The sequence below is a fragment of the Mauremys mutica genome, chromosome 2, assembly GCF_020497125.1.
Source record: "Mauremys mutica isolate MM-2020 ecotype Southern chromosome 2, ASM2049712v1, whole genome shotgun sequence".
Lineage (NCBI taxonomy): Eukaryota > Metazoa > Chordata > Testudines > Geoemydidae > Mauremys > Mauremys mutica.
This window is the reverse complement of record NC_059073.1, coordinates 73,179,605-73,201,307: the sequence shown is the minus strand read 5'-3', so window position 1 is coordinate 73,201,307 and position 21,703 is coordinate 73,179,605. Positions and strand designations below refer to the sequence as shown.

General features: G+C 40.3%; 1 protein-coding gene across 1 annotated transcript in view; it reads right to left on the bottom strand.

Moving 5' to 3' along the window:
- ST18 (ST18 C2H2C-type zinc finger transcription factor) overlaps window positions 1-21,703 on the bottom strand; it is a 219,791-nt gene that overhangs the window by 5,601 nt on the left and 192,487 nt on the right. Inside the window, exons 16-23 of the mRNA XM_045005759.1 lie at window positions 14,803-14,918; window positions 10,075-10,137; window positions 9,224-9,292; window positions 5,160-5,222; window positions 4,984-5,064; window positions 3,577-3,798; window positions 1,993-2,081; window positions 370-473 (exon numbers count right to left, since the gene is read on the bottom strand). Coding sequence (XP_044861694.1) covers window positions 370-473; window positions 1,993-2,081; window positions 3,577-3,798; window positions 4,984-5,064; window positions 5,160-5,222; window positions 9,224-9,292; window positions 10,075-10,137; window positions 14,803-14,918 — 807 coding nt within the window. The remainder of the gene's footprint in view (window positions 1-369; window positions 474-1,992; window positions 2,082-3,576; window positions 3,799-4,983; window positions 5,065-5,159; window positions 5,223-9,223; window positions 9,293-10,074; window positions 10,138-14,802; window positions 14,919-21,703) is intronic.

Genomic DNA, 21,703 nt, shown 5'->3' with positions numbered 1-21,703 from the left:
GTGTGCTAATAAGAAGTCACAGTCTTGTGACCTAATGGCTTAATTATATTATATTACTATGAAGCCTCCGCACATGGGTTCTTAATATGCCCACAGGATATCATATGCAGGCGTGTGGTTAACAAAAGAAAGTGCACATTTTATACAGTAAATATGATTTCCTTGTTTTTTAAGATTAGTTCCCAAAATGCTTAGTTCCTTTTATTCACCCTGCAAGTCTTTTATACTAATATGCAGGCGTTCACTGTTAAATGGAAAAGATTGTCAAAAATTGTTTAAAGCCACAATGCTTTAAAGGATACATAAGCTTAAAAATAACATTACATATGCACATTAGAACTGATTGAATTGTTTGCTTTGTTGTTATACCTGGGTTTGAAGTTTCATCATGTCAGCTTCAATTTTAAGATTGGATTCATTCAATTCTTTTATTTCCTCATCCAAGTGTCTGATTTCCTCACCACTCTCGATACCTGCAAAAAGGTGAATTGACCAAAGACAGGTTTAAATGTGAACACGTGAAAAGAAGTAATATTCTGTAGGTACCTATGCACTGAACTGTGTAGCACAAAAAAACAGGCTTTCAGATTAAACTGGGGATATTTAAATGGGTTTTTACTGATGATGTTTGTCAAAACTGCACCCTGTGTTGAAGTGTCTTTGAAAGCAGGAAGAGAGATCAAGGGTCAAAGGGTAATTTGAGTTTCATTGACCTACTGTATTTCCCTGTCAGAGTGGGTCCCCCCACTGTTCAGTAAAACAATCAACCACAGCAGGGAGAGAGATGTGAGAGGAAAAGAGGATCTGTGGGCGTTGAGAGAGGAAAATCCAAAACACAACCTTAATAATACAGGGTATGTTGTGGTTTTGGTGGAGATTTTTAGATGTAGCAGAAAAGTAAGAGCAGTCCCTCTCCCCCTCCCCATCCCTCTCCCACTCCAGAGGGGGTCAGATGCTCATAACTCCATTGGCTTCACTAGAGCTATGACGATTGGCACCAGCTGAAGATCTGCCCTGGTCCTGCAAGGAGCTCTGTATGGGCTGACTGATAAGAGAAGGATCAGGGCTTTAGTTTGCTGTGATACATAGTGTGGTTTAAAGAACTGTGAGAGGGAAATTGTAGAGAGGCCAAAAGAGGCAAAAGGCAACATGGAGAAAAAGCAGCACTCACCATTCATGCCTACCAGCTGAAAAAGAACAACCCACCAAAGCCTCAATGAAAGCCTGATCCTGAGGTGTACTGAGCATCCACCACCCCCAGTGATGAACATTTCCCCCTCACTCAGTATCACTCTGGGTCTAATTCTGCTTGCAGATTAATTATTTTTATTTCCATAACACCTACAGGCCGCTAAGCTCAACACCCCATTGTGCTGGGCATATTACAAGCACACAGTAAGAGACAGTTCCTGTCCTGAAGACCTTACAGTCTAAATAGACAATATGGACAAAGGGTAAAGAATACCACCAAAGTCTCCTGAATCCTGTCCCTGGGCCCTACCCACTGGAAACAGAATCAAGTTCCCTATAACTATTTGACAGACGTTCCATTCTATTTAATGTGGGGAGAATTGCACGGAGTATTGCACGGAGACTGAGCAATATAATATGAAGTTAATGGGAATGAGGTAGATAAACTTTGCTTTTCACATGTATCCCCTTGGGGGTTTGTAAATCTTTATTTAACTGAGGTAACTCCTGCTGGTTTCTGAATAACACAGAAAAAAAACAAACCCCAAATCTGAATCAGACTTAGTTGTGTAGTTGTGTACCCCACATGTTATGGTCCATGGATGTAAATGATGTGTGAATGACATGTATCTTCCGTGAAGAAATTTTGTTATTGTTTTTAAAGAAAGAGAATTTAAAGGCATTTATACCGATTTTCAGACCCCTTTACATGGTCAGTGTAGTGTAAAGAGGCAATGTGTAAATGAGAATTGGGTCCCTAGCAGCTGTATAAATGTAACCATCATTTGCATGTCTCCTTACCCCCACTTGCTTTAAGCTTGATAGTCATTAGTTCTTCTGAGATTTTGCCCTTTTTTATGGCTTGTGCATTCAGAGGACACCCTGACAAGCTAGAAAAGATAGAAAAAATGCTGTGACCCATGTGAAAATGGAAGCAATCCTTTCATAGCAATATTACAGTGCTCATGTTCAGACCTCTATTCCTAAGGTCATGTCAGCAGCTCCATTATAACCTTGTTACAGGGAATAAAATAATTCACAAAGAGCAATTTTCGTTGTAAAAAAGAATTCTGGCTTGAAAATTGGCACCAAAGTCTCAGCCTCGAAGCAAACTATTTTTACAGACATTTCAAACAAATGAAAATAGCAGTGGGAGCTACTCTAAGGTTATGTGAATGTGATATTTACAGAAATCTTGAGGTCATATTGTCCCATCAATTTTTAAGCAAAACTTTCCACTGTGTTTATTGAGGAATTATGCTTCAGAAAAAAAGGGGGCAGTAGCATCCCTTTAAATGCTGAGTTTACCAACTTAAAAAAACAACAACTGATGTGCAGATTTTCACTGTGCCTAACTATAGTATCATTTTGATGATGCATAAAATGACCAATATGATGATACCTCTGGATTTATACTATAGGCTGCAATAGCTTTTTAAAAAGATTGTATGATATATAGTCACTTTGTTTTTTGATGACTGTCAGAGCTATTTGTTATTTCAAATCTTACAATTGGTAATTATATGCACTCAAGGGCTAAGATTGACTGCAGGGTCTTTAGAAGTCAACAAAAAGAAATACCCTTATGCGCAAGAAATGGAAGAGAGATTCATATTCTGATCTAGTCAAGCTGGTAGTGAAGGAAAATTTTGCACCAGTGGGACACAGTCATGGTTTTGCTTAGCTTGTAAAAAATAAGAGTTCTAATGAAAGTGGTATTTCCACACAAGGGGCAATGAGGGCTTCTAAGATTTGAAATATAGACCACTATTTCTTTGTCTTGAGCAGACTATTGGCCAGAAGGATGTCGCATGCTAGCAGGCCACCAGAAACTTGTTCAGTCTTCTCTACACTGGGAAAATGCATCATCTTACAAATCATGTTAACTACTGAAGTTCTTAAGATTTTTTTTCTCCTCGTAATGTCTTCAGGGCTGGATCTAGAAAGCACAGGTCTCATGCATGGGGGTGGCTGGTAAGAATTTTGCAATTTGTGTAATAACAAAATTAATGCAATTGTTGCTTTTGCAAAACCTTGTGGTGAAATTTCAATAACATTTTGGATTACCTGCTAAAGATACACAATCAATACTGGTAATTTCATATATGTCTAGCTACCTTCTTCTTGTACCAAAAACCTGTAATCAGTCTCAGGAAATCTAGAAAGATCTGTGAAAGCCATTGTCTTGTGGGCAATGTTAAAAATAGTTTTAACCTCATGCAAACTCTCAGGTTATTCAGCTTCCTATCACCTCAACTGCTATATAAACTCCTTATAAGAATTCAACATAATTTAATTAGATTACAGCTCTATTTTTTTTAAAGCAACACTATAGTGGATTGTCAAGAAAAAACAACAAACAAGAGAGAAAACACAAAATTATACCTTCTGTGGGTGACAAAAACATTATTAACATGACCCAGCCCGTTGCAGCCTGGCAAAGGACAGTGTGGCAGCTCTTGTTTGTTCAGTTTCCAGGATAATGAAGACCCATTGAGAGGACTCTCCTTCTGTCTCTTGGCAGCCAAAGGACAACCAGAAGCAGTGCGATGAGAAGTGTATTTACCTGATATGTGACCTTGGCCATCACAGCCTATCACTGGACATCTATAGAAACACAGCAAAAGAATCCTTATATTTACTCAAGAGAACAGAAGACAATAGTCTAACAACAACCATCTAAGAAAAGGAGTCTAAGTGGCTACTATGCTGTCTGTGCTACTGTATTAGGGCTTTATCCCGAGAAGCACCCGAATGTCCCACTGATATCAGTGGGAATGAGGGGTGTTTGGCAAATCTCAGGATTAGGCATTTCTAATACAGCTGTATGCCTTACCCACTTCAGCACTGACATCATATAAAACTATGTCAGAGAAAAAAATTGTCATCAGAGGGGGGAAAAAAAATCACATTTTAACGGGTTTGTGAAGAGGTAAAATTTTTTGTTCTCTCTTCAAATTTTTGGCAAAAAACAAAAGGTGGTTTTCTGCAGGTGGAAAACTGTTATTTTTCAAATATATTCCAAATACTTGCCAAGGTGAAACCTGATAGTTTTGCAGAGCTCTGTCAGCATTAATGAGAACATGCCTAGGGCCTTTCATATGACATCCCAGACGTCTGAAAGACAATCACTAACTGAAATACTAAATACTAAGAACAGCACAGGAAATAACTAAGTCCTTTGTTGTAAATGAACTGGTCCTACATGCTTTGGCAGCTGCTTGTTTATTTATTTATTTTCACAGAACACATACTCAAGTTAGGAATAAAGTGGACTTGTGGAGAGTTATCAGTTTTTGCCTTGGTTGAAATTTTACCCCTGTACAGAAGAGGGATGGCATAAGACCTATGTACAACTTCTATTCCAGTAATCCATACTTTCAGGGCTTAACGTGTGACTTATGGTAGCTCTCTGCACAGAGATGGATTTCACCCTTTGTGTCTCCAAGTGTGATACATGAGATTTTGGTGAATGTTTGCAAGAATTCGTTAATTGGATCCAGGCTTAAATTTTACCACTGCTACAGTTTATTGTAGTAAACATAGCAAGATTTTACCACAGTCTAAAATGTTGTGAATTTTAGACTGTGAATTTTCTTAAATTTTGCCACACTTTGTGTCAGGACCGGAATGAAATGTTCCACCAGTTTCACTGTGGAAATATCCTTTATCTTAGCTTTAACAGTAGGACACACCCACATACGTGTAAGAATAACTTGCACATTTCTTGGGATATACCAAGCACCATCTTGTTCTCCCTTTTGGCTGATAAACCCTTGCTTCTGCACTTACTTAAGTTCAGGGTCTTCTTTTTCTTCCTTGGTAGGAGTAACTTTGACACCACCTTTCCTGGCACGAGGGCAACCAGACAAGCTGAAAGAAGTATACAAAAGAAAAACAATTTTGTTCCGCTGACACGTTCCATGATTTCCCACAGCTTCACTCCCAAACAATTGAATGATTCTTACCTTCTGTGTGAAGCATAATTTCCAGTCACATGACCAGAGCCATCACAACCAGGTGTGGGACACCTAATATAATGCACAGAGCAAAAGAGATGACTTTTTAAAAAGGAACAGACAAATCTGTCTTCAGTGGAAGAAACAGCAGTGGAGCTTTTGCTGAACAAACACAACTAGCTCTTGCTGATATTTTTTTCCAGTAGGCAAACTGCTTTCATGTTTTCTTCTATAATTGTTTTTTTTTAATAGGGAACTTGAAATATATTGTATAACACAGCACTGCAGATTTGCACGGTATATGTTAAAGTTTTCATAGCAAAATATTTCTTTTCTTATGAAGGAGCAACTGTGGAAAAACAAACATGTAGCCTTTTATTTGTTGACTTCTCTGTGAAATAACTGTTATGTGTTTATTTGATGTCAGACTTACAATGACCGGCACATTTTTCAATATAATCTCCATTTTATAGATGGGGAAATTGAGGCTGAAAAGTTATGTCACTAAAGGTCACAGGGAAAATCAACATCATCGCCAGGAGAAGAACTCAGGAGTTTCTGTTTTTTAACTCTGTACACAGAAAGGAGACCACGTCTGTTTTACATAGGATATAACTGGGTATTTTATTTGGCAAGTGGGCCTTGATTCCATTTTAGAGTTCAGGGGCTTTTTTGCGTGCAGCAAACAGAAGCCTTCAAATCTGAAAGTTTAATAACAAAATATTTCAGCATCCTAATGGAAGGAATAAACCTGTATCTTACTGTTCTGACCATACTTTCTCACTGGTGCTCAGATTGAATTGACATGTTGGCTGTGCCAATGCATGTGGGTCTGATCTAAAGTCTACTGAAGTCAATGAGAGCCTTTTCATTGACTACAATGGGCTTTGGATCAGGCGCTTGCTGGATGAGTGGCAGATATTTAGGTTCACAATTAATCTTGTACATATTTGAAGGGATTTTCTCTTTTGCCGTGAGTGTCCCTTTTAAAAATTCAGGAAGAAGAAACACACCTAGGCGTACAAAGCAGCACTAACAGCACAAGGAAAACATTTACCTTCAGATGCTGTGCCAGGCATTTGCGCAGTTTTGTACAGTTTTGAGTACTAAAGCTAAGCCTCCCCAAGAGCCTTTGAACACTATGTTTTTTCCAGAGTATCAGAATTACAGGAACAGCTGTGCCAAGTAACCTTGTACTGATCCACTATGGAAATTCACATTGTTCAATAACTCTCTACACGTCTCAATGTCTTACTTGTGGTTGGGTGATCTAAGTAGAGGCATACTGGGATACTGTACTAAACACCTAAATATACAGCTGTAAACTCTCTTTTAAAGGTACAGTTGTGCCTTTTAGAAGTGTATTATTCTATTTTTTTTACTGCATCAGTATTTAAACCATGATAGTTGGGGGATCAAGTTGGTTTAAAGAAATGATAAAGAACTAACTTATATTGGTAATTAATCACAGGAACAACTGATCAAGGGACATAGTGCATTTTCCATCACTTGAACTTTATAAAATAAGACTGGCTGTCTTTCTACAAGATATGCTATAGCTCAAACAGAAATTATAGGCTTGATGCAGAAATTACTGGGTGAAATTCCAGGGCTGTGTAATGTGGGAAATTAAGCTAGATGATCATAATGGTTCCTTCTGGCCTTAAAATTTGTGAACCTTTATTATCTCAGGCACCAGGTAAGATATTCTGTACTAGTCCTTTTCTGTAGTACTCTGTGTACCATTAAGCCTCTAATTTTAAATGTCTTCAATCTGACTAAAGTAACCACTTTTAAAATCTGTCCTTCACTGCAAACTGTAGATTAGTTGAAAATCAGAAAAGGTATCTTGCTGGCTTAATGAGTCAAAATAGAAGGCAAAAGTTTAACTTGATTATTGCAATTAAATGTGAACGTTATTGTAAAAATATATGCATCTGTTCTTTTTGATGCCATATATATCTGTATAACTATGTGAAATAAAACTAGGACGATGGTCACTGGGGGCTTGATCCTGCAAATACTTGTGCATCTAAGGATATAGCTACATTGCAATCAGCGTTTGCAATGTAAACACACCATGAGGTTTTTTACTCATGTAGTCCCTGTGAACTAAAAGGAAACACTGATGTGAGTATAGCTACACAGTTGCAGAAGTGTTTTCAGGATCTGGGTTTAGGGTTTCTTTTCTTCTTCCTTCTTCCTATATATTTTTTTTTCTAGACAATGCTGTAGAAAAATATACCTTTTTGAAAATGGGGTTTTATTTAAAATTGGATAGAGCAAAATTTGTTTGATCAAACCTGAAGCTGGATGATCTATGTATAGCAAATAATTTTACTGGACCTTTTTTCTCTTTTCAAATGGTCTGGGAACAAATTTTGAGTTTTACTATTTTGCTAGTTATTTGAAATTCGACGCTGAACACTTCATGCAACCTATTTCTGCTTATGGGCTGTTAGTGAACTTTGACTATGTCTTCCATGACTCACTCGTTATTCATAGCATGTGGTTAGTAACTCAGGTCACATGCTGTTGCTTCTCTTTCCTTATTACACAACTGAAACTTTATAAGCTTTAGTTAAACAGTATCTATGTGGGTATGCAAATGTCACTGTTCACCTGTGACTATGTGGGTTTGCATGCAGAACAGCCATTTATTTTGTTTGTGTGACCACTCATTCAGGTCTGAGTTCATGGAAAGCAAGTAAAAGCGCTGAATCAGCGACCCATTTAGGAATTGGCACCGTTTTCACAAATCTTTGTTCTGTCACTCTTTCCACAGCTTTATTCAAACCAAACGTTGAGGAGGTGAGTTCAGCAGACCCCAAAGCCGAAATGTCATGTCACTGTGTCAGCACCTCAGTAATGTCTATGCTCTGAGAACAGCTTTCACCTCTTGCCCACATAGCTGGCCCTTTCCTACCGCCTTTGCTGTGTCCCTAGAGAGCAGGCTTTCCTTGGCTAGGGTCACAGAACATATTTTTTACAATGCAGGGCAGCACCTGAATATCATGACTGGAAGTGTCATTGTTTTGTTTTGGGAAGTTGACAAACTTTGTAGCTAAACCCTGAACTAAAACCTGGACTTGGCCACCTGTACTTGAAACGCCATTAAAGCAGTGTAGACGTACCATCATCAGAACTTACTCTCCTCTATTTGGACTGACGGTGACTCCAAATATGGGCAGGGTGTACAGGCCCACAAACCCCCCTGACGTTCTAAGCCATATACAGCAGGACCCCATTTACTGATGCAAAGAGAAAAGAGGGCTGGCAAACCTGTGAAAAGCTACATCTACACTACAAGCAGGGGAATCACACCCCTTGCTTGCAGTGTAGATATAGCTAAAAAGCACCAACCATCCTTTTACTTCACTCCCTTCTGTTGACAAAAGCCGTCCATTAACTAGGTGATTGGCTGCCAATCCCTCTCCTGACTCCCATGGCCAGCTGTGCAGATTACTGAGGTCTGCTTAAGCCCCTATACATCTGCCTATCTACTGGGGCCTGCAAAACACTTTTGTGTCATTTCATGGTGAGAAATATGCAACACTGATTCATATGATTTGACGGCTGCCTCAGTGACATTAAGCTGAAGGTATCTATCTAGTGCTGGAGGATGAAGACTGAAGATTTGCAGGCTTGGCTTGTTTTGGTTTTCAGATGTCTGAATACTTATCCTAACCCCTTTGATCTAGAAATCAGACGGGGTATTTTGTGAGATCAGATTCTTTGTAAGACTTTGGTACTTCCTGGCTCCAGCTGGTTCAGAAATACCATCAGAACAGCCTCTCTTTCAACATTCAGAGTATCTGCACCAGGTTTGGGGTAGTGTATGGATATGAAGAGGTGCAAAAACATGAAAAACAAAGAAAAGTGAGCCCAACTTTTCTTAAAGGCTTTAATTTCAATTTGTTTTCACGTTTGGGACAAGGAGTTGAACTGGCCTTTATTTTACAAAGATCAATTCTCTCACCTATTAAATAGCTGCAGTTGTTTGGGAAACATGCCAATATGAGATGAACAGCCATCACCAAACCAAAGTCTTTTTTTCTATTGTCATTACTTACTTAAGCTCCTGAGAGTTGGCCGCCATAAGGGATTTTAACGTTTTGTCGGCTAATGGGCACCCGGAAACACTAAGGAAAACAGATGTGAAACATGTTTTCTTCAATATGCTAAAACAGAAAATGATTTTTCTAGAAAAGCATTAATTATTTATTATGGAATAGAAACAGCCCCTCCTCCCCCCAAAACAAAAAAACCAATTGCAGTTGGCAAACAAGAGCTAGACAATTCAGGGTAGTCATTCTTTAGATCGGAGCAGGTTATTTGCTCGGAGCCAGGTTCTGTCTGGTCCCAAAGCAGATATGCATGGAGCTGGTTAGAGTACAAAGAGCTTTCCCACTCTTTTGTGCTGCCAGCATAAAGAACTGTAGTCCATGTCGTTGGGGAAAGGCAAGGACTGCTTCCTCCCTACACCCAAACAGAAAGGCAGGAGATGGGACCATTGTCCCAGCCCAGAGAGTAAATAGGGGGCACCCCACAAAAAGCATTTGCAAATCTGAGAACTTCAAAGCCACATGTACTAAAGTTTGTGGAAACCTACTTTTAAATCTGTATTCATGGCAGTAGTGTTTGTACACTCATCCACTTAAGGACGCACAAACAGTACCATATGATTTATCTAACCAATCTCAGCTAATCCATACATCTTGCATAACAAATAATCACAGTGAACTGTTTGTAATCAGCTAAAAAAACCTTGTGAGATATACCACAAGAAAAAAAAAGGCTGAGTTTGCTGGGTACATTAATTGGCTGAAAATTATTGCCCAATATTGTTATATATAAAAATATTTGAAGCTGACTGTACATACAGCAGCTCTACTTCCTGTTATGAGTTTTTGTCATTTCTCACCTGCGGTGTGATGCATAGTTTCCTGTTACATGACCGCTGCCATCACATCCTGGAGTTGGGCAGCTGTGTATAGAAAGTGCAGTTAGAGTTAAGAGTGTTTCCAAATTATGTAAATACAGTTCACCCCTCACTGCTAAACAACAATCTACCACATACCAACTTCACACCAACTACATTTGACATTATCTAAAATCAATGTCATCATCACGACGGTACCACTCTCGATCTAAGTATGTGGGTTAGAACACAGTACAGTTGTGTAAAGTTTCATAACCCGTGTGAATCAAAACAATTTTATGTATCTCTGGGTTAGCTGAAACTACCGTATGTTTTGTATAGATTTTGCAGTTATCACAGTCTGGATAGTTCCATTACTGCCAGCTATTTTTTATGACAATTCACAGATTTTAAGGTCAGCAAGTACCATTATGAACATCTAAGTCTGACTTCCTGCATAACAATAGGCCACAGAACCTCTGCCAGCAATGCCTGCATCATGCCCATAACTTCTGGCTGAGCTAGAACATATCTTTTAGAAAGGCATTTGGTCTTGAGTTAAAGACTTCCAGTAATGTAATTAGGTGTCATTGTGACTTCCAGGACAGACGCAACTGACCATTCATCCAACTGCAGCCTGGAGTGAACAGGTTCAATTCCCTAGGAAGCTTCTGGGCTCTATTCAGCAATAACAAAAATGATGGTGTACATGTAGTACACTGGCAAAATTGTGCCATGTCTCCACTAACATCCCACAGGCTTCTACCAGCTAACTGACTTATTTCCTTAGCTCAAATTGTATAGGTGTGTGCTGCAATGCCACATCTTGAGTTCAATTCTTGCTGATGGCCCTAGTGAGGGGATCATAAATTACAAGATTAGTGTAAAGTGAGTGTAAGTGGCAAAGCACTAAAAAATTGCTCCAAAGTAGTAAAATAAGTCTGACTTAGGCTATGTCTACACTACAAAATGATATCGACCTAACTTACGTTGGCATACAGCTATCTTTGTTATTAAATCGCTTGTGTGCGTGCACATTTTGCTCCTTGCGTCGGCGGTGCACATCCTCTCCAGGAGTGCTTGTATCGATTGCATTGTCAATGTGGGGCATTATGGGATTGCTCCTGGAGGCCAGTAACAAGCAACATAAGCAACGTAGTATCTACACTGACACTGCATTGACATAATTACATCGACCGTGACTCTGTGCCGCCTGGGGAGATGGTGTTACTAAATCAGCGTAGAGAGGCACTTATGTCAGCAGGAGCCTTTATGTGAAGACACTTCCACAGCTAGGTTGATGCAAGGCAGCTTATGTTGACCTACCCATGCAGTGTAGACCAGGCCTTACTCATTGAGGCCTGATTCTCATTCACACTTAAGTCCCTATATACTGCTCTAGCAGTGTAAAGCAGAAAGGACAGGAGCAGGGATGAATTACGTGTACGCACGTTGTAAGGCTCTTTATGCTGTTGGAGTTGTATAAAGGGTCTTTGATATACCTGAAAATCGGGCTTTGAGGGGCTTATTCATTGTTGTTCTCTGAACCCTTTATATTGACTCAATCAGGGTCTCAGACCAGCCAGATGGGCTCCATCAGAGTTCTCCAGTGTAGAGGAGTCCCCAGTAGGCACAATCAGTGTAGCTGGCTCTACATCACCTCTTGCAGGATGGGTATGGCCAGGGTGTTTCTATGACTCGGCTATTCCAAGTTGCTGGAATGGCCCATTGGGGCTGTTGGAAATCATCCTCTGTGTATAGATATTTTTTTTAAGAGCCTATGTCATTATAAGAACTTCCTCATGATGGAGCCACTTGTACTGACTTGCTCAGTATGTTCTAGGCTCAGTGGGCACACAGTACATACTGTCTGTCCCCAGTATCATATACGGATTCTTCATCCAATGTATTAAAAATGTTTCTTGTTTCATTGTCTGGACAGGTGCACTTTAGCTATACACTGCCACTCTGTGTGTAGTGTATCTACTGCGTACGTGTTAAAATTGGATGCAATTGTTGTAAATAATCTGATAATATGGTGAAGAAAGGACACCCAGTTATTACGAAAAGAAGGAAAATGTTTTTATCAACATCTGGAAATCCGCCCATATCACAAAGAAATAAACATCACAGAAGGAAATACATTAGTGTTTTTAATAAATTCACAACCGTTTTTTGTTGTTGTTGTTTTAAAAGAGGCAGAATAAACTCAAGCCTGAGGCCATTTAGGTCATGAACTGCAATTGCAGATACAATATGGTGAGCAGCCAATATGCAGATTGCACTACCAGAGGTGAAAGACTCACTCTACAGAGTTTTCCCCTAGGAAACGTAATTTCCAGAGACAGAGATTGAGTCTCACTGACTCAGTGCCACTGAGTCTGCAAAGCAAATAGCAGGACAAGGGTTGATGTCATGGAGTTCAGCTGTGAATGAGTCTGCAGTGATGTGCTATGGACTATCATCAGTAAGTGGTGCAGACTGCTTTTGTCTTGAGGCGCCTACCAGGGTTGGGAGATAGAGGGGAAAACAGAAATGAAATATGTATACTGAGTCCCAGGTGAATATTAAATTAGAGACAGAGCAGTCTATGGATGTCAAAAAAATGTTTTAGATGTTGACAGTGTTTTGATGTGAATCCAAAGATTTTTCAAGGAGCATGGCCAGGATTTTAAGACATGATTAGTGGTCTTGGGTGTCCAAAAAGAGACAGTTGAAAAAGGCCTAATTTTCAGCAGGTGGATAATCAGCTTTTTCTGAAAACAAGTCCCCTCTAGGGATTCTCAAGCTGGACACCCAAAATCATTAGTTATTTCTGAAAATCTTGGCCTGTGCATGCAAACTGGCTACTGGCATTGCATGTGTAAACAGACTGGTGAATAACATGACCTCCATTCAATCGTTTTAAATAATCTGCCTGTTTGGAAGGTCTCAGATCTAATTCTTATAAAACTAAGTTATTAATTAACTTTCTTAATCAGCACATACACTGCTTTGTTCCCTGCCACTTGAGGCAAATCTGTATAAGTCGCAGTTGGTTTTGGTTTTTATTGTTTTTAAAAGGTAGGTGCCAAGTGACTCTGCTGTGTTATTCTATATGTTTCCACAACTGTGTTGCTTTATCAGATAACAAAATGACACAGTCTGTGTTAATGCTCAAAAGCTGCTTCATTTTCCTACTTTAAATCTATGTTTTTTAAAAGGAAGTGAGACATATTATAGTTCAGATTGTGCAAGTAAGGGAACAGTCTGTTTACACTATAAACACCTTGAACAAGGACTGTTTCTTCATCTATGTTCAATACAGTGCCGAGCCTGCTGTTACTGCATAACAAATACTGACAACAAGGACATGCAGAAAGGAAATGACTCTGAGACAGACACCCCGCATTCATTTGTGGGTCGAGCTCTAGGACACAGGCCATCTTGCAAAAAATGAAGGAGACCGTGGGCCTGATTCTCCACTCACACAAGTTTTACACTGTTGTAACTTCACAGGCTTCAGTGGAGCTTCTACTGAGTTACAGCAGTGTAAGCGAGGAGAGAATCATGCTCTGTATATTGGGGATCTGGGTAGAGCAGACAGTTAATTATTATGTAATGTACAAGGCAGAGACTATTTTTTTCTATTTTGAGCAATGGCCTTAAAACACTTTGTCCATCAAACACATTATGTTGTTCAACATCTGGAGTACATGGAATGTACCTGGGGACAATGCTGCTCAATGGATTTTTTTTTACAGTCACTGTTACTTGTCTTATATTCAGCACCAGCATTTAACAAGCATGAACTCCTGTTATTTATTGTAAAGGAACAGCTGAGGTTTCTTTTAGGAATGATCCTTTAATCTAAAGCATCTTGAATTTATCCTCAGTCTGTATTATTCTCATACAAAGGAATTTGAGACTCTTGATTTAGTCCTTGAACTAAACTCATCTGAAGCTGTTTTCCTCCTTATCTTCCTGCTTGAGAACTCTGGGATCATCTGGTAATATGCACACATAATGTAATGTATGGATATGACTGCTGATTTTCCATTATCTTATAGAAGGGCAGCATGCATCTTAGAACTACACTCATGGTGACATCTACATGCCATTCTGACATGGACATCATTGTGCAGTATGTGTGGTAACCTCTGCTACCTTAATTGTCTTTAGCTATTATAGCTAACTCTTTTCTGAGTTTGCACATGGTTCTCTGCAGATAGGCAGGATTGAGTCCTTAGTGAGTTGTTTGTCTTTATGGGCCATATTTTTTATCAGCTCTGTTTCTTTTAAATCCTAGAGCTATGCCCTGGATTCCTACACAAAATCACTGCAGGGGATCTCCATGGAGGACAGAGAGGAATAAAATCTGTTTTCCAGAACAGTAATAGGAGTCTCAGAACAGCTACTCTGCAATCATTACTACAATCCACATGTGTAGTAGTGGCTGCTGCCATTTTATTACCTCTGTGCATGAGTGGTGGGGTTAGACAGTAAATCTATATAGTCATGAATCCTCCATCCAGGCCGACAGTCCTCTCCTGACTTGCCTTGACTATAAACCTCACTGCTGCCCAGCCCAAGAGAGCCACAATGGAACACTCTTGTGTAGGAAGCAGCGGGTGCAGAATTCCCCTGCACAGCTCCTCCAAAGCAGCCAACTCACAGACGTTCTACTGTGCTTAGTGTCTGTCGTCTCCACAGAGGAGGAGAAAGGAAAACGAGACATTTTTTGTGACTCACGTGATGAGTTCCTTCTTGAGATCTCTCGGATGGAGCTTGGGTTTTGGACTTGGTATGGAGACATCTCCTGGATACTTTTTTTCCTCCAGGTTTTCTGGGGAGCTCAATGGATCTCTCTGAAATATCAGATAAGAATGTCACAAAGGGTTTTCTCTCTTCCCTGTCTTTCTTATATTCAACTAATCTTTTGTTTTTGGGAGGTGTGGGGGAGGGAACCTCTTGAAGAACATACAGGCAAAATTATCTAAGCTTTCAGCAGTGATGGAGATATGATAAAAGATTAATGCATCATATTTTCAGACATTAAGGGATAGATGTTTTACTGTCTGCAATGATTTATTTGTAAAATAATTCCTAGAGATCTGGAAGCCACACGAGGTCTTGAATCTGTATACTGAGTAAACAGGGTTTATATTTGGAAAATGATAATGCTAATGAAAGAAAAATCTATAGAGAAAAGAAGGTGAAAATACAGCCCTTGTCCTGAAAGTTATTGAACATTTTGAGTTACAGAATCTATAATTTTGCAAGGGGGGATTATGCTTGTTTTCTTCTGCAAGTAAATCACTGTGCTACTGTACGCTGTACAAATAAATATGATTGTACCATAAACAAATAAATCATTAAGATGCAGTCTAGGAGATGTAAATGCAAAACTCCCTAAGAGTGTAGCATGAGGTGATGTTTTAATCTTATCCAAATACTAGAGTCTTGTTATGAAAAAAATCACAAATGCTCTTTGCAATTTTCTTGCAGAACCGTAGGAATGGGTCTTCAGTTCCCACCTGGCCTGTTCATTTGTAGATAAAAATTTAAATGTTACCATCTGTTGTTTTGCTGTTTAATGGATATTATGGAGACACAGTAGTCACTCCATTGGAAAGACATTTTGGAAATCTGAAATATTGAATATTACAGTTTCACTTTCTGAAGACTTCTGTTTTTAGAATGTCATTGCTTCAAAATGGCTTGGTCTAGAAAGTTCAAGATTGTTTTGTTCTCACTGAGGACTAGTGGCTTTGAAATTGTTTTGGAAGGTTAAGTGGTTCATTTTGGTGAGATTCATTCTGAACACGTAAACCTTTGAGAAATCTCCAGAGTCTCTGGCAGAACTATAAAGTCTGTAGAATTCCCAGCTGGGATTCATGCCAGTTTATAAAAGCCACTGGAGCAAGGAGACCCAGATAAGTAGGCTTTGCAGAAAAGGCTTAATAGGACCAGAGATTGCTGCCTAAGGTTGGGACAAGAAGCACTTTGGTCCTGCAAAGCTCCCTAGTACTGTAGGTGCTTCTGACATTGTACAGTTGACAAGCTGTCCAGGACCAGGGCTGGGGAATTGTGGCACTTAGAGGATCTCCAGGACTGGAAAGAACCACAGAGACATGGACTTATGTGGAGCTGATAAGCACAGAGTGAAGAGAGCAGCAGAAATTGGGGTGAATGTGGACTGTAAATGGAGCTTCTGCAGGGTTGCTGGAACAATTTGTATAATGAGAGTACTGAGAGCCATTCAAATAAACTGTAAACCCTGTACTTAATGGAAACCACTTCAAACCAGGGGGTGTGACTGCACACCTATTCCAGCACCTGTGAACTTCTGCCTAGTGGGGGTGTTGCTTCTGATAAAGCTTCCATATGCTCCCCAGTTCTGGCAGCTCACCTACGCTGGTCTGTAGCTGATTCCTTTATATTACTTCCTTATGCTTTCAGGTATTGGCTGTCTATTGCCTACTGTAACTCATATTATATATACACACATATAAACCTCGTCATATTATTGATAAATCAATTACTGCTAATTTTTACAACTGCATTTGTGAGGTTAGATTGTTTGGGAATCATCTCATATGCTACTATAACTAACATAGAGAGTACAAATATTTTTCTTCATTTTTTTTCTACACAGTTTTTTCATGGTAATTATTAATACTTTTAAATGGAGGAAATTCAACTAATATTTTAGGCTTTAGGGATTTTGTTTTTAAAGGAAAATTTCAGATAAAGACATTAAAAAAGCCAAAAGGTGTAATTATCTATTACTTTACTTTACTTCAATTTAATATTAATATAACATAAATATTTATTAATTTAAAACATTATTAAAAAGTAAATATAAAAACCTACACCTGTGAAAGTAAATACAATTTGGAGTTAATGTTAAAAAGCATCATTTGAAAATCAGGAAATTTAAAAAATGTTGTTCCAAAGGGTAAATATCAGAGTTTTGCCATTGATTTCAAAGGGGTCAGCATTTCTCCCATCATCTTGATCTCTGCCCTTTACTCTGACCACCCTTCCTTATGTACTTTTCAAGTGCTAACTGTTGACTCCTACTGTCAGAGAGGAACCTCAGCACTGTAACTGCCTATGAAGAGTTAATCCATCATTAATCCATCATTAATCAGAAACTAGAGACTGGTACCTCCCTGCATCCTGCAGCAAGGGCCAGAGACCCCAAATAACCTCACAAGCCAGGCTTAATGTCCCCATTCTCCTGCTCCAGGCAGACTGCCTTTTATGTGTGTTTTATGTTGCCCTCTAGTGGCTGACTCACATAGAGGATAAGGGACCTATTAATGTTTCCATCAAAGGGATTTATTCTTTATATCAAGTGGAAGATACCTGGGTTTGTTTGTGTGTGTGTGTGTGTAAGTGACTGATGTGTGCAGCACATACATTCATTAGATAATGTTGCTTGCAAGTTATAGAGGGCCCCAGTGAGCTGCTTGGGACCCTAAGCAATTGCTTAGTCAAAATATTCAAACTCTGGTTTGAATATTTTGACTTCCAAACATTTGGGTTTTCAAATGTTAACTATGAATTCCCTGCATTGCAATTTTAATAATTCCCTGTGTTGCAATAATGTAATAATACTCTTTTATATTAACAGGTACTTTCTTACAATCTTAATTCCACTGTAAATAAACTTTTTGTCTCAGATTCTTTGCAAAAGGAAGACATGTTTTAAAGGGAAGCACATAGCATGAAAAAGGTGCTAATTGAGATTAAGGGGATAAAAAAAACCCTGTCTTTTTCCTGTTGATATTCTCTAGTATATTTCTGAAGAAGAACAGAGACAAACATTTAAACCAATAATTTCCCTTAATAGTTTGGGGGATACTGTTATTATTCAAGCAGCATGAAATCCTGGGCGCTGGGAAAGTTAAAAATTACAGTAGTAACTAAAAGGGAGGCATGATGCAAAGGGGCCATGCAGAAAGACACTGAAGTTCCTTGCATGCCAGGGGAGGCTGGAAAAGGCAAACTGGGCTATGTTCATGGCCAGCTGGCCCCTGACCATGCAGATCCACTGGCAATAAACACATGTATGGGCTGTCCATTGGCCCCTGAGTAGCTAGTCCTGCCCATACCCAGCACTAGCAGCTGCAAGCTACTACTGCAAGTTGGAGCGGATAATTCTTTCCTTGGCTTCACACATATAGGGATGAGCATGTAGACCAGGTACCTGGGCTGTGCACTCCTCTGTTGGATTTCATATTTACTGTGTGACATAAATACTTTATAGAATGGGTCAAAGAAACTCTCCCCCATCATCCATCCCCCCTTTTTTTTTCACTTATGGTAACAGAAAATGGGTGGATACTTATCTCAGCTAATTAAGTGCAGAGTACAATTTCTAGACAGCAGAGTTAGAATTAAAAGTTATTAGAATTCTAAAGCATATTAGATTTTTAAAAAATCAGAACCAGAGGTCCATTTTCTACAAAGAGTGTGTGTGTGTATTCACGCACAGGCACAAAAGAAAGCAAGCGAGTAATGAAATTCCATTAATGTACAGATGGAAGTTTATATTGATTTCAGCAAAGACCAGAACATAATGGTAACATGAATAACAGATAATAGCATCTGGCACTTTTAACATTTTTAAGCCCTGAAATCTTTGGAGAACTGACAGTTGAACTAAACTGACAGCTCTGGTTATTTCTCGGTGCTTTCCTTTTTAGAGAGATGTTGAGCTTTTTCCAAATTCAGAATATTTTTTTTTAGGGGGCATCTGGACAGGCTATTTCACTAAGAGAGAGAAAGACAATATTTTCTGGAAATTACCACCAAAATTAAGCAACTGTTGTGCATATGAACCAGATAACAATGAATTAGAAATAGATATTATCATTCATTTGCTTTGCATGGGGATAACTGCCAGGCTTCTACTTGCAAAACAGAACCATTGGCCCGGAGACCATTGGACACGTCAATGTTCTCTGGGAGCAGAAAAGCTCAGAGCAAAGGTCTTGGGCCAGATCTCTGATTAGGGACAAATTGCACACAGTGCAGTCCATTGAGGTGGTGGGGTGCAAAGATGGCTGTATACTCAACTTTGTGGCCTCCTCAGTGATGTCACTGATGCTGTTTATGCAGTGCCTGGGGCCAGTCCCCATACCACAATTGGCCAAAACTGCAGTAGAGGAACAGCGTGGCATAGGGGTATTCTATCCATGCCCTCTTTCCTCTAGCCATGATCCCTATTCTATGCTACGCTGGCAGCAGGGAGGAGGAGTGCATGAGAGCTCTTTGCCAGGTCTGCAATACCAGTGGATTCCCTGGCACTGGGACAATTTTCTCAAGGCTGGATATACCTGCTGGCAGTGCAGCACAAAGGGGCCATATTGCAGGGAAGAATCTGGTACTTTTACTCACTACATAATTTAAACCACTCTCCAGCCACTGTCTGTCTTTTCTCAATAAAAATTGTTATTCTAGACGCTTAACCCTGGGTTACAGATCAGCATCAGCACAGTGGGGATCACAGCACTTAGCTGTCCAGGACACGACAGCTCCCATAAGACCACCTAACACTTGGCAGCCTGTCTTGTGGAGTCTCGTCATGGCAACTGCCTGCACCCACAGGGCCGCCCAGAGGGGGGCAAGTGGGGGCAATTTGCCCCAGTCCTGGACAAAGCTAAAGTGGCGTGGCTTGGGCGGACAGTCAGGGGACAGGGAGGGGGCAGAGGTTCTGGGCGGTGGTCAAGGGACAGGGAAGGGGGATTCGATCGTGAGCATTCCGGGGGTCTGTCAGGACTCAGCGGCGGTGGAGGGGATAGGGGTCGGGGCAGTCAGGGGACAGGAACGGAGGGGTCCCGGGGTGGTGGTTGGGGAGGGGATCTCGGGGGGGGCAGTGAGAGGACAAGGAGCAGGAGGGGTCGGGGATTCTGAGGGGGGCAGTCGGGGGGCAGGAAGTGGGTGGGGGTCAGATGGGGGCAGGGCCAGTCTGTTTGAGGAGACACAGCCTTCCGTACCCTAAAGCTCATTCAGCAGTTTGAGGCTTGCAGACAGCTATTTAACACAAAGAGCCAAGCTGTTATCTTTTCCATTGGGGAGGGATCACATGAGAAGAGCAATATCCTATACCACCTACCTCCTTCCCAACCCTACTAAGGGAGACCCCCCCTGCATTCCCCGAGCTACAGAGAGGGGTTAATTCACTGGTGCTCAAACTTTTGTACTGGTGACCCCTTTCACATAGCAAATCTCTGAGTGTGACCCCCCCTTATATATTAAAAACAAACACTATTATAAATGCTGGAGGCAAAGCGGGGTTTGAGGTGGAGGCTGAAAGCTCGCGACCCCCCAGTAATAACTTCATGACCCCCTGAGGGGTCCTGACCCCCAGTTTGAGAACCTCTGGGTTAATTTAATTTTAGCACCCTGTGTCCATTCACATGCATGTGCTATTTTGAGCATTTCAGTTTTGACAACATAGGCTCATCCCAGATTCTGGAACAAGCTCAAATGCTCAGTTCGTGGAGTATGTACATAGTCTATACTAAAGACAAACCCACAGTAACCGTCTCCAGTTTGTGAGGGACCCTGTGGAGCCAGTCTCTAGGAAACAGATACATGCATGGAGGTTAAGTCCATTAATGGCTATTAGTCAGGATGGGTAAGGAATGGTGTCCCTAGCTTCTGTTTGTCAAAGGGTGGAGATGGATGGCAGGAGAGAGATCACTTGATCATTACATGTTAGGTTCAGTCTCTCTGGGGCACTTGGCATTGGCCACTGTCAGTAGACAGGATACTGGGCTGGATGGACCTTTGGTCTGACCCAGTATGGCCATTCTTATGTTCTGAGCTAAATGAACCCAAAGTTATGGAGACAGATATGAGTCAAGGAAGCCAGCAGAGTATCAGAAACCTGGAAAAATCTCTGATTGGATGGGCTCAGGCATTTGGTCACAAGCTGAGGTGGTTCAAAGGTTTGGGATTTTTTTTAAGCAGAATTGTTTTATTGTTTCTTTAAACAAACACAGCAAGCACACACACACACTTCTGAAACCCCAATCCATGTTCAGGTTTTGGCAGACTAATTTCAGCTTTTCAATTAAAAAATCCACAACAAATTTTGAAAGAAAGCAGACATTGTCCGTGATTTTTTTCTGCTTTTTAAAAACCCCTAGTTTTCGATCCAAAAAAAGTTTTGACGGAAAATATTTGTCCAACCCTTTTAATGAGCTTTAGTGCCTTTTAGCACTAGCTGATGCTGAGAACCAGTGATACCTTGTAAAGGTGACGTGAAAAGAAGTTTTCTCAAAACTGGGTTTGTGCTGAGATGCGGAAGATTTTTAAATGTTTATTTTTCCCATGGCTTCCCCGGGAGGGGGGGGGGGAGGGGCAAGTGGGGCAATTTGCCCTAGGCCCCACAGGGTCCCCCACGAGAATATAGTATTCTATAGTATTGCAACTTTTTTTTTATGGAAGGGGCCCCTGAAATTGCTTTGCCCCAGTCCCCCTAAATCCTCTGGGTGGCCCTGTGCACCCATCCTGAGAGTTTTCTATTCACATGACTGATACCCTTTTTCTTCCAGGCATTTTGAAATACTAGAGGTGAATCCCCATCCTCAGCTCTAGCTAGATCTATCCTTGTTGAATATGTTACTTTATT